Below are 14,272 nucleotides of genomic sequence, written 5' to 3'. Positions count from 1 at the left end.
CACAGTTTAGGAGGCAAAAAGTCCAAATTCAGGGCGCCAGCTATTGGGGAAGGCTTTTTCTCTCTGTGGGCTCTGTGGGAAGGTCCTTGTCATCAATCTTCCCCTGGTCTAGAAGCTTCTCAGAGCAGGGACCCTGGGTCCAAAGGACGCACTACACTCCTGGTACTTCTTTCTTGGTGGTATGAGGTCCCCATTCTCTCTGCTCACTTCTCTCTCTTATATCTCAAAAGAGATTGACTCAAGATACAACCTACTCCTGTAGATTGTGTCCTGCCTCATTAACAACACAGACGTTAGGATTTAGAACACATGGGAAAATTACTTCAGATCACAAAATGGTGGACAACCATACAATACTGGGAATCATGGCCTAGCCAAATTGACACACATTTTGGGGGGGGACAGAATTCAATCCATAACAGTGAGGTAGACAGAGGCCATATCAAACAGGCCCTCTAGGTCTGTCAGGCATTTCTCTCCTATGACTCTGAGGTTCCAGTTTCTGGTCCCTCCACAGTGTATGAGTGGGGAAGATCTTACTTGATGTGGTGGACTGTAAGGTGGTCCCATGATTCTACCTCCTGGTGTTCACATCTTTGTATAATCCCTTTCCCTTGAGTGTGGGTGGAACTTGTGATTTGCTTCTAACCAATAGAATATAGCAAAGGCGACAGGATATTCCTTCTGTAACTACATTATGTTATATAAGACTCTGTTTTGCTAGTAGACTCATTCTCGGGTCTCTCTCTGTTGCTGGTTTTGAAGAAGAAGGCTGCCATGAGTCCGACAGCTATAAGGAATTGAATTCTGCTAATAACCACTTGAGCGGGGAAGGAGGTTCTTTCCTAGTCGAGCCTCCAGATGAGAACCCAGCCTTGACTGATGCCTGGACTGCAGCCTTGTGAGACCTTAAACAGAGGACCCAGCTAAGCTGCTCCTGGACTTCTAAACTACAGAAAGTGTGAGATAATGAATGTGTGTGTTGTAAGCTGCTAAATTTGTGGTAATGTGTTACACAGCATAAAAAACTAACACATTTGAACAGTAGCACAGCAAGCAGCTTTGCCTTCTCTCTGGGCCTGGAAAATGTTGAAAGCTAATTCCTTTGTGGATGCTTTCTGGACTCTTCAGAGGCTCCTATCACTAGGAAGACTCTCTCTTGCAGTTCCCTTGATGTGGGCTGATGCATTTCTTTATTCTGGGTAGTTTCTTGTAACTCCTTCCTTAGCTCCTTAGGAATCTAGTGTTCACCTTCCGGTTCTCACTGCTGGGTCCCTCGAGGGGCCTTAGTGGACAGGACCTAGACCAATCCCATGCCAGCGCCCTCCTCCATGAGGCTCAGAGCTGGTCACCAGTAAGTGACCAGATCTGGTAATGCATCCTTTGGGAGTGCAGGCTGCTCCCAACATGGTAGCACTCTCCTCAGCCCAACCGGGGTCGGTCCAATGGCAGGCACCATATCAAGCTCTCCCAGAGTCCCCTTGAATTTCTCTCTCTCTAGGCTTCAGGCAAAGGAGTGGTGGTGAATGACAGTCACTACATGGCAAAAGTTCACTCCAAGACTCTCTTCACCAGTCTTTTATTTTCCACACTCTGTAAACTTTTTTATCCTTCATCTGTTTCAAGGCTCCTAAGACTCATGGAATTGATTACTGAACACTTCCTCAGCAAATTCTGTGCATGGGGATTTGTCTCACCATCACTTTGTACTGTGATATCTACTGTATTGGCAATTCAGTCAGAATGGAGGGAGGAAATGTACAATTTAACGTCCTGTTATACTTGGTAATCGCAAGTCACAAAATAAGGAAACAATATAATTTAATGCTAATATTACTATTTATTTCTAGCTGACATTTTAAAAATCAGTAATATTCACATTCCTAGAAAATGTCAAAACTATGAACTCTATTTAAAACACAATGATTCAACATCCTCAAACACATTTATCTATGTCCTGCAAGCAGAAATATAGAAGGAGACAGAAATCGAGGAATCAAAGCATTTTGCATTTGGCAAAAGTGCCCTATTTAAAATACAGAACGTTTATTCATTCACTTATTAAAGGAATATTTATTGAGTACCTTCTAAGTGACAAACTGTGTTTTATTTAAACTTTTAAAGATTTAATTTTGATTTTACTTAGCCAGATCGCTGGGAAAAGTACATGTATAAGAAGAAAAATACACATCAGGGTAAGCTTTAGAAATATCTGTTACTCCAGAATTACCTGAAAAAGCATTGCTGTAATATCTAGACAGGGTCTGCATGATGTCCTTAGAGTGCTGGGTCCAAGGAGCTATCTTTCTATAGGTTTTCACCCGATGAACAAGTTGAGAACCACCATACTGAAGGGACAAGGTATCCCCGTGGTCCTCGTAGAGCTCCTCGAATAACCTAAGCAAAAGGAAAACTCACATTTAAGAGTTTTAGCAAAATTATTGCACTATTATTCACTCAGCCCACACTCAAAACACATCTTTCACTTTGATTTCTTCTGAACCTTTCCTTTCAAGTAGAATCTTCAACGTCTTGAAGATAAATGCAAATGAAAAATGTGTTGTATTTGATAGTAATATTCCAATGGGCAACAGTCACAAGAAACACTAAAAAGGAAGCAAGAGCACCAGAAACTTTATCCACCAAAGCCAGACAATCCTGTTTCTAACCATATTAAGAGTCCTAACTTTCTGCAGGCTGCCAGCTCAATTCAAATCCCATGACAGAATTTTCTGTTCTCTCCAAATTGCCTCTGAAGAAAGGACATCTCTTGTCACAGGTAGATAAACCACAATCCTTCTCAGAAATATGCACATGTTTGCAACTTGTGCTTTTTCAAACATCTGTTAAGACTTTTAGCACAGTATCTGTGGGTCAGGCCATTTAAAAGCTGATCTTTTCCTTGACCAAGGCTTTGTGATAACCCCAGATGACCAACAACAGCCATCATTATATTTTCAAGAAACAGTACCTCATTCAATGTCATGGATCCAACAGACAGTGAAGAACTCGTAATTCTTAATAAAAACCTTTTATAAGTCTCATATTTTTAACTCAAAATGTATGAAAACACATTACTTTTTTTAACGCAGTTTGGATTTGTTAAAAAGAAACATTTGTTTGTCCAAGCACTTTGGATTTTTCTAAAAAACAGTGTTTATTGACAACATACACATGAACCAAAAACCATGAAAATAACACAAAAATCTTTAATAGAAATATTTTCTACATAATTAATTTGAATAATGTCTTCTAGCAACATCATTTTTTGAAAAGCTAAAAGTAGAAACATGATTTCATAAAAGTCCTTATTATTAATCGGGTTTGCTTTCTGTCATTACCAACAGTCATAAGGCAGAAAACAAGGCTTACCTAACTGCATCTGTATCGAACTGTAGATTAGGTTTGTCAATCAATCCCAAGGAATACAGCTGATAAGCTAAAGCACATTTTCCCACCATAAACTGTGCTGTGTTGGTGCGATCCAAACAGTCCACACAGTTGGTTCGAAGAACACCAGTCTAAACATAAACACCATAAGATTTTCAGTCATTATACTCAATAACCACAACTGCTTCCACACTACTTCAGATTTGATTTCTTTAAGAAGCAGGAGAAAGACTTGTGACGGGATTATTCCTGAACAAATAGAACTTATTTCATCTTATATAAAGTTAAAGATCAAAATAATGAAGAACATATTTCTTAGATTATAAAAGGACATACTGGCTGCTCACTTAACACTGCTGCAAAAGCATCATTAAATCTTCTGGTCTGTAATTGAAATTTCCTTTAGTTTAACAAGATAAAAGAAACAGCTAACATTTTCCACATGTACCAATTAATCAAATATGTGATTTTCCCCCTGATATATCTCCTTTACAGGATAAACAAAATAGTGATTGAGGTCTGATCATTCTTAAAGCATAATTAATATATGTAGTGAATGTACTGGAATTGCTCTCCAAAATCACTTTAATTCATTCTTTTCACATTTCTGTTTGTGTTTCTATTTCTAATAATAAGATTTAATATATAGAAAAAAACCCATGGGCCAAACTATTTCAGCTTCTATACGAGTCAAACACCAGCAGTAAGACCTTTAAAAATCATTCCCAATTGATTAATCTTGCATTAAATAAGATGTATCTTTCTCCATGACTGCTGTCAGAAATCATATCCTGTGGATAAGATTCTATTAATTATCAAGACAATATTTTCCATACCTGTCGGCGACCAGTGGGAATCACACATCCTCCTAGTTCATTCCACCTGTGTTTAAAAACAGATGCTTTAAAAAAATTTTAATGGTATATTCTATATTCTAATTCTTACTTTGTTAAGAATTCTGTAATCATAGCAGTAGAGCTGAATGCACCTGAAGAAATTGGCTGATTCTGCTTCTTGTTGTTGGATCCTGTTGAGTCAGTTTGGACTCACAGTGATCTCATGCGTGCAAAGTAGAACTGTGCTCCATAGACTTAAAAGGTCACACTTAAGACTGGGACCTTTCGGGAGCAGATCATCAGGTCTATCTTCTGAGTCACCTCTGGGTGGATTTAAACCAACCTTTTGGCTATTAGCGGAGCGCTTAACCATTTGCACCACTCAGGGACTCCTTTTGATTCTGCTTACTTTCATTCTTTCAGGCAAGTGAATATGTGGATAATCAAGATGGAGTGCAATTCATACTCTCCTCAAAGAGAGCCCAGGACCATGCTGTACCACCTCAGCTAGAGAGCCAGTGGCCTGCTGCTGCCCTGAGTCTGCCCCACCCCTATCCACCAGATCCCACCACACCAGTCTTTTTTTTCTCTTTATTTTCTTTTATTTTCTGCTTGGACGTAGTCCCATATGCTACCTCCCCTCCCTTCCCACCAGACCTTGGGCCTGCCCCACCCCCACTGCACTGTTATTTTTTTACATCTTTTTCCTTTCTTACTTTTCTCTCTCCCTCCCACCTAGCCCTGCAGGCCACCTCCTCCCCTTCCTGCCAGCCCCCCTGCAGCAGTGTGAATAGAGTGTCACCAGCACACCAACCTGCTGCTGAATTGAGTCTGCCCTACCCCCAACCACCGGGCCCCACCACGCCATCATTTTATTCTTTTTCCTTTTTTTTCTTTCTTTTCTTTCCCTCTCCCACCTAGCCACATAAGCCAACTCCCCTCCCTTCCCACTGGCCCTCAGGTCTGCCCTACCCCCACCCATCGGCTACCTTTTTCTCTCTCTCTCTCTCTTTTCTTTTCTTTCTCCATCTCACCTAGCCCAGTATGCCACACCCTTTCTCACCGGCCCTCATTGCGCCACCATGGTTAGGCCATCCCTGGAGCACAGGCCTGCTGCTGCACTGGGCCCACACTGCCCCTCCCATCCCGCCACTCAACCAGTTGCTGATTGGTGGAAAGTGAGCCTGTATCACTCCCTATCCAACACCCTTGTCTTGCTGGCAAGGAGCTGTGAATGCTCTAACACCAGGAGGTGGACAGCGCATGCGGAGTCCACCCTCAGCCACCTCGCAATACCAGCGTTCAGCAAAGCGGACTCACCCTGCCCACCTGGACAAGATGGTTAGAGCTATCACGCCCACAGACAAGTGAGCAGCAAAGCACGCCTCGCCCACTCACCCTGACATATCAAAACAAACCAAAAAAAGCAGGACAAAACAAATGAACATACAATCAATAAATAAAAAAAATAATAGCTTAGTGTCTCAAAGAGAGAAGACAATATCAACACATATAAAAAAGCAAGACAAGATGGCTCTAGCAAGTGACCAAAATAAAGAATCAGATGACCTTCTGGTAGAAGAAAAGGCAGTGGAACTACCTGATATGGAATCCAAAAGACTAATATTTAGTGCTCTCCAAGAGATTAGGAAAGAGATCAAGGAAATCACAGATAAAACCAAGGAAAATATAGACAAAATCATGGAAAACACATAAAAAAACAACAAAAACAAAGCCAAAATCAAGGAAAACACAAAGCAATAGAAGAATTCAGGAAAATAATACAAGAACAAAAATGTCAAAACAATTAAATAATTAGAAATCAAACAAAAACAGGAACTAGAAATCCAATAGATAAACAGCAAAATTTCAGAAATGAACAACTCATTAGAGGGTCTTAGGAGCAAATTTGAAACAATGGAAGACAGAATCAGAGAGACTGAAGACAATTCATGGATGTCACTTTGAAGAAAAATCAGAAAATAATGAAGAAAACCTAAGAACTACGTGGGATACAATCAAGAGCAAAAATTTGCACATGATCAGAGTTCCAGAAGAGGTAGAGAAAATGGAAAACAGAGAGAAGATTGCTGAAGATTTGCTGGCAGAAAACTTCCCTAATATCATGAAAGATGAAAAGCTGATCATCCAAGAAGCTCAACGAACCCAATAGAGGATAGATCCCCAAAAGAAAGTCACCAAGACATATTATAATCACACTTACCAAAACAAAGGACAAAGAAAGAATCCTGAAAGCAGCTCAACAAAATTGAAAGTCACTTACAAAGGGGAAGAATAAGACAAAGCTCTTGATCACTCAACAGAAACTATGCAAGCAAGAAGGCAACGGGATGACATATAGAAAATCTTGAAAGAAAAAAACTACCAAACAAGAATAACATATCCTCATATATGATCGCAAAATTAAAACATTTCCAGATAAACAAAAATTAAGGGAATTAGTAAAAACCAAACCAAACTTACCAGAGATATTAAAGGGAGTCCTTCAGCTAGAGAACCAACAATATCAGACAACAACCAGAGTCTAGGACACAGGATAGCATCAGCCAGGTATCAAACTAGGTGAACAACTCTCAATAATAAAACAAAGCTAAACGACTTAAACCAGGGCAACAGAGATATCAATCTGTAAATGACAATGTCAAAACAACAAAAGGGGGAATAAATGGTGTAGGCATAGAACTTTCAAATGGAGAGGAAGTCAAGGTGATATCAAGTAATAAAAGACTGGTTCAAACTTAGAAACATAAGGGTAAATTTCAAGGTAACCACAAAGAAAGTTAACAAACCTACTCATCAAAATAAAAAACAAGAAAACCTTAAAGAACCAGCAAACAAAAAATCCATAATGAAAGAAAAAAAAATCCACAAACAAAAGAAACTCAGCACAGGAAAATAAGAGGAACAAAGAAAACATCAGTACCACCAAAAAAAAAAGCACAACAATACGATAGCAATAAACTCCTACCTGTCAATAATCATAATAAATGGAAATGGCTTAAAGTAAGCCATTTAAAAGACAGAGTGGCCGAATGGATAAAAAAACCACAACTCATCAATATACTGTCTACAAGAGATACACCTGAGACACAGACATAAATATATGAAATATCAAAGGATGTAAAAAATATATCAAGAAAACAGTAATAAAAAGAGCAGCAGTGGCAATGCTAATCTCAGATAAAATAGACTTTAAGGCAAAATCAACCATAAAAGAAAAAGAAGGACATTATTTAATGATTAAAAGGACAATCCACCAAGAAGATGTCACCCTAATAAATATCTATGCATCCAATGACATGGCTCCAAAATGCATAAAACAAACTCTAACAGCACTGAAAAGAGAAATTGACAGTTCCAAAACAATAGTAGGAGATTACAATACACCACTCTTGATAAAGGACAAAACATCTAGAAAGAAACTCAACAAAGATACAGAAGATCTAAATGCCACAATCAACCAACTTGACCTTACAGACATATGTAGAACACTATCCAACAGCAAAAAAACTATAATTCTTTTCCAATGCACATGGAACATTCTGCAGAATAGAAAACATTTTAGGTTACAAAGCAAACTTCAGTAAAATCCAAAACATCAAAAGAATATAAACCACTGTCTCTGAGCATAACTCAATAAAAGTAAAACTCAATAACAGGAGGAGCAAGGAAAAAAAATCAAATACATGGAAGCCAAATAACACCTTGCTTTAAAACTACCAGGTAATAGAAGAAATCAAAGAGGGAAGAAAAAAATTTCTAGAATCAAGTGAGAATGAAAACACATCATACCAAAACCTTTGGGACATGGCAAAGGTAGTGCTTAGAGGTCAAATTACAGCAATAAATGCATATGTTAAAAAAGAAGAACAAACCAAAATCAAAACATTAGCCTTACAACTCAAACAAACAGAAAGAGAGCAGCAAAAGCTCACAGGTACCAGAAGAAAGAAAATAATAAAGATTAAAGCAGAAATAAATAAAATAGAGAACAGAAAAACAAGAGAAGGAATCAACAAGACCAAAAGTTGGTTCACTGAAAAGATCAACAAAATTGAAAAACTACTGGCCAAACTGACAAAAGAAAAACAGGAGAGGAAGCAAATAAACCACATATGAAACGAGACAGGGGACATTAAAACAGACCGAACGGAATTAAAAAGGATCATGATAGAATACTATGAAAAACTGTACTCCAACAAATTTTAGAACCTAGGGGAAATGGACAAACTTCTAGAAACACACTACCTACCTAAACTAACACAAATGGAGATAGAAAATCTGAACAGACCCATAATAAGAGATGGAAGAGATAATAAAAAAAAAAATGCCAACAAAAAAAGTCCTGACTCGCACACTTCTCTGCAGAATTCTACCAAACATTCAGAGAAGCGCTCACACCAATACTACTCAAACTACTTCAGAACACAGAAAAGGAAGGAATACTCCTGAATTCACTCCATGAAGCCAGCACAGCCCTGGTACCAAACCCAGGCAAAGACATCACAAAAAAAGAAAATCACAGACCAATATCTCTCATGAATATAGATGCAAAAATTCTCAACAAAATTCTAGCCAATAGAATTCAGCCTCATATTAAAAAAAAAAAAACAAAAAACAAAACCATGACCAGTGGGATTCATACCAGCTATGCAAGGATGGTTCAACATTAGAAATCAATGTAATCCACCACATAAATAGAACAAAAGAAAAGAATCACATGATCATCTGAATCCACGCAGAAAAGGCATTTGATAAAGTCCAATACCCATTCAAGATAAAAACTCTCCATAAAATAGGAATAGAAGGAAAATTCCACAACATAATAAAGGAGGGCATCTATACAAAGCAACATCATGATATGATAAACAGAGAAAAGACTGCAGTTGTCAACGATTTCATTTTACTTGGATCCACAATCAATGCCCATGGAAATAGTAGTCAAGAACTCAAACGACATATTGCATTGGGCAAATCTGCTGCAAAAGACCTCTTTAAAATTTAAAAAACAAAGATGTCACCTTGAAGACTAAGGTGTGCCTGACCTAAACCAGAGTGTTTTCAATTGCCTCACATGCACACGAAAGCTGGACAATGAATAAAGAAGACCGAAGAAGAATTGATGCCTTTGAGTTATGGTGTTGGCGAAGAATATTGAATATACCATGGACTGCCAAAAGAACAAACAAATCTGTCTTGAAAGAAGTATAGCCAGAATGCCCCTCAGAAGCAAGGATGGCAAGACTACATCTCACATACTTTGGGTATGTTATCAGGAGGAACAAGTCTCTGGACAAGGACATCATACTTGGTAAAGTAGAGGGTCAGCAGAAAAGAGGAAGACACTCAATGAGATGGACTGACACAGTGGCTACAAGAATGAGCTCGAGCATAACGATTGTGAGGATGGTGCAGGACCGGGCAGTGTTTCGTTCTGTTGTACACAGGGTTGCTGTGAGTCGGAACCGACTTGACGGCACCTAACAATATAATAACAACATACAAAACCAACAGCCAACATCATTCTCAATGGAGAGAGGTGGAAAACATTCTGCCTGAGAACGGGAACAAGACAAGAATGCCCTTTTTCACCACTCCTATTTAATATTGTGCTGGAAGTCCTAGCTAGAGCAGTAAGGCAAGAAAAAGAAATAAAGGGCATTCAAATTGGAAATGAAGAAGTAAAACTACCCCAGTTGCAGATGATATGATCCTATACATACAGAACCCCAAAGATGCCACAAGAAAACTACTGGAACTAACAGAAACATTCAGCAGAGCACCAGGATACAAGATCAACATACAGAAATCAGTTTGATTCCTATACACCAACAAAGAGAACATTAAAAAGGAAGCCAGGAGAACAACACCATTTACAATAGCACCTAAAAAGATAAAATATTTAGGACTAAATCTAACCAGGTACGTAAAAGACGTATACAAAGAAAAGCACAAAACACTAATGCAAGAAACCAGAAGAGACCTAAATAAATGGAAAAACATACCACACTCATGGATAGGAAGACTCAAGATTGTGAAAATGTCAATTCTACCCAAAGCAATCTACAGTTATAATACAATCCCGATCCAAATACCAACAGCATTTTTTAACAAGATAGAAAAACTAATTACCAATTTTATATGGAAAGGAAAGAAGCCACGGATAAGCAAAGCATAACTGAAGAAAAAGAACAAAGTAGAAGGCCTCACACTACCTCATTTCAGAACCTACTACACAGCCATGGTAGTCAAAACAGCCTGGTAGTGGTACAACAACAGACATAAAGACCAATGGAACAGAATCGAGAACCCAGATATAAATCCATCCACCTATGGTCAGCTGATCTTTGACAAAGGACCAAAGTCTATTAAATAGGAAAAAGACAGTCTCTTTAACAAATGGTGCTGGGAAAACTGGATGTCCATCTGCAAAAAAATGAAACACAACCCATACTGCACACCACATACGAAAACTGACTCAAAATGGATCAAAGATCTAAATATAAAACCTAAAATAATAAAGAACAAGGAAGAAAAAATAGGAACAATTCTGGGGCCCTAATAAATGGCATAAATAGAATACAAACTAACTAACAATGCATAAACACAAAAAGATAAACTAGATAACTGGGATCTCCTAAAAATTAAACACTAATGCTCATCAAAAGACTTCACAAGCTCAGAGGAACTAGATGGTGTCCGCTTACCACTACCAACCACTCTGACAGGGATCACAAGAGAGGGTCCTGGGAAGAGTGGGAGAAAATGTAGAACAAAATTCAAATTCACAAAAAAAGACCAGGTTTACTGGCCTGATGGTGACTGGAGGAATCCGCAAGACTATGGCCCCCGGACGCCTTGCTAACTCAGAACTGAAGCCATTCCTGAAGTCTAAGCCAAAGATTAGACAGGCCTATAAAACAAACAATAACCAATGCTCACAATCATTAGCCATTAGAGAAATGCAAATCAAAACTACAATGAGATACCATCTCACACCAACATTACTGGCACAAATTAAAAAAACAGAAAATAACAAATGCTGGAGAGGTTGTGGGGAGATCAGAACTCTTATGTACTGCTGGTGGGAATGTAAAATGGAAAAACCACTATGGAAAACAATATGGCGCCTCCTTAAAAAGCTAGAAATAGAAATACTGTATGATCCAGCAGTCCTATTCCTAGGAATGTATCCTAGAGAAATAAGAGCTGTCACATGAATAGATATATGCACACCCATGTTCATTGCAGCATTATTCACAAAAGCAAAATGATGGAAACAACCTAAGTACCCATCAACAGATGAGTGGATAAACAAATTATGGCACATACACACAATGGAATACTATGCAATGATAAAGAACGATGATGAATCTGGAAAGCATCTCACAACATGGATGAATCTGGAGGGCATAATGCTGACTGACATAAGTCAATCACAAAAGGGCAAATATTGTATGAGACCACTATTATAAAAACCCAACAAGAGGTTTATATCCACAAAAAAACAATCTTTGATGGTTGAGGGAGGGGAGGGGTGGGGATGGAAAAACACTGAATAGACAATAGATAAGTGGTAACTTTGGTGAAGGGTAAGACAGTACACAATACTGGCGAAGCCAGCACAGCTTGTCCAAGACAAGGTCATGGAAGTTCCATAGATACAGCTCCCTGAGGGACCGACTTCCTGGGCTGAGGGTTGGGGACCATGGTCTCAGGGAACACCTAGCTCAACTGCCATAACATAGTTTATAAAGAGAATGTTCTACATCCTACTTCCTTCCCACAGAGCCGACAGAGAGAGAAAACCTTCCCCTGGAGTTGGCATCCTGAATTCGGACTTCTAGCCTGCTAGGCTGTGAGAGAATAAACTTCTGTTTGTTAAAGTCATCCACTTGTGGTATTTCTGTTATAGCAGCACTAGATAACTAAGGCAGAATTTGGTACCGGGAGTCGGGTGGAATAACAAGTCATGTGACTATAAGTACATATCCCTCTGGGTATACTCTTGGCAGTGTTTGTCACAATGAAGTGTTTAGAACTGTCCTTATGGAAAGAGGCATCCCCTCTTCTGCTTCTCTCCAGTTATCACTGTCCCCATAATGGGAATCATCACTTGCACTTATGGACTGTTACAGATTGAACTGTGTCCCCCCAAAATATCTGTCAACTTGGCTAGTTCATGATTCCCAGTACTGTGTGATTGTCCACCATTTTGTTAACTGATGTGATTGTCCTATGTGTTGTAAATTCTACCTCTGTGATGTTAATGAGGTGAGATTAGAGGCAGTTATGTTAATGCGGCAGGACTATATCTACAAGATTAGGTTGTATCTTCAGCCAATCTTTTTTGAGATACGAAAAACAGAAGCAAGCAGAGAGACATGGGGACTTCATACCACCAAGAAAGCAGCACCAGGAGCAAAGTATATCCTTTGGGCCTGGGATCCCTGCACCTGAGAAGCTCCTAGACCAGGGGAAGATTGATAACAAGGACCTTCCTCCAGAGCCAACAGAGAAAGAAAGGCTTCCCCTGCAGCTGGCACTCTGAATTCAGACTTCTAGCCTCCTAGACTGGGAAAGAATAAATTTCTCTTTGTTAAAGCCATCCACTTGTGGTATTTGTTACAGCAGCACTAGATAACTAAGACAGTGTGCGTCAGGGTTGTATCTTTTCACCATATGTAACAATGGCATGGGGGCGGTGCCTGACCTTCTCTCTCTTCACAAGAGGGAAGGGGAATCAAGATCAACAGCCCAAGACTGATTCCTATGAGGCAGAGGTCAGACATACATACTTCCTGTCTCTGCCATCTTTACCAATTCTGACACCAACCATCCTTCTCATGGCACTCACTACTTTTCTGCTGGGTTTGATAATTCATTGGAATGGCCACGTAGAACTCACAGACAATACTCACGATTATGGGGTTTATTAGGGAAGTAACAGGTTACAATTCAGGTTCAGGAATGCTCAGTATACAGTTCTTCCATCAGGACAGCCTCATCCCAGCCATGCTCAAAGGCACGCCTTTCTCTGGCCCTCTGTCTCTGGCCAAAGGCACTCAGCTTTCTGGCTTCTTGGGCCAGGAAGCCCATTGCACGATCTCTCCTGCCACCGCTTCTCTGCCACTGCTTCTCTGACACCACTTCTTGTGGTCTTCAGGGTTACAGCTCGCTGTCTCTCAATCTCCTGGTTCCAGGACCTTCTCAATACACGGATTCTAGGTCCAAGGGATGCGCTCTCTACTCCTGGCTATTCTTCCTTGGTGGTGGTAGGATCCACTCTTTCCTGCCTCTGAGGTGGCTCATTTCAACCCCAGCAGGATGGCAAAATTGACCGATCCCTTTGGTGGGCCACAATTACCCTATTACACAGTCCCACCCAATCACTTGGGTAGGAGTTATAAGACCATGGCTATAAAGGCTACACAAAAGTAATGAATTGCATCACACCATGCTTCTTCAATCTGTATGCTGAGAAAATAATCCAAGAAACTGGACTATGTGATGAAGAATGCAGCATCAGGATTTGAAGAAGACATATTTACAACCTGCATTATGCAGATGACACAACCATGCTTGCTGAAAGTGAAGAGGACTTGAAGCACTTACTAATGAAAATCAAAGACTACAGCCCTCAGTATGGATTACACCTCAACATGGAGAAAACAAAAATCCTCACAAGTGGACCAATAAGCAACATCATCATAACCAGAAAAGATTGAAGTCGTCAAGCATTTCACTTTACTTGGATCCACAATCAATGCCCATGGAAGCAGCAGTCAAGAAATCAAACAACGTACTGCATTGGGCAAATCTGCTGCAAACCTCTGCAAAGTGTTAAAAAGCAAGGATGTCACTTTAAGGACTGAGGGACGCCTGACTCAAGCCATGGTATTTTCAATCGCTTCACATGCATGCAAAGCTGACAATGAATAAGGAAGACAGAAGAATTGGTGCCTCTGAATTAAAGTGTTAGCGAAGAATATTGACTACACCAAGGACTGCCAGAAGAATGAAGA

The 14,272-nt window shown here is 39.6% G+C and overlaps 1 protein-coding gene across 3 annotated transcripts in view; it reads right to left on the bottom strand.

Moving 5' to 3' along the window:
* FIG4 (FIG4 phosphoinositide 5-phosphatase) overlaps positions 1 to 14,272 on the bottom strand; it is a 141,832-nt gene that overhangs the window by 64,539 nt on the left and 63,021 nt on the right. For all 3 annotated transcript variants that reach the window (XM_023727647.1, XM_004372458.2, XM_023727648.1), the window contains exons 13-15: positions 4,227 to 4,272; positions 3,373 to 3,521; positions 2,231 to 2,397 (exon numbers count right to left, since the gene is read on the bottom strand). In XM_023727647.1, the coding sequence (XP_023583415.1) occupies positions 2,231 to 2,397; positions 3,373 to 3,521; positions 4,227 to 4,272 (362 nt within the window). The remainder of the gene's footprint in view (positions 1 to 2,230; positions 2,398 to 3,372; positions 3,522 to 4,226; positions 4,273 to 14,272) is intronic.

The sequence above is a fragment of the Trichechus manatus genome, unplaced genomic scaffold (assembly GCF_000243295.1).
Source record: "Trichechus manatus latirostris isolate Lorelei unplaced genomic scaffold, TriManLat1.0 scaffold00017, whole genome shotgun sequence".
Taxonomy (NCBI): Eukaryota; Metazoa; Chordata; class Mammalia; order Sirenia; family Trichechidae; genus Trichechus; species Trichechus manatus.
This window is presented reverse-complemented; position numbering and strand designations above follow the sequence as displayed.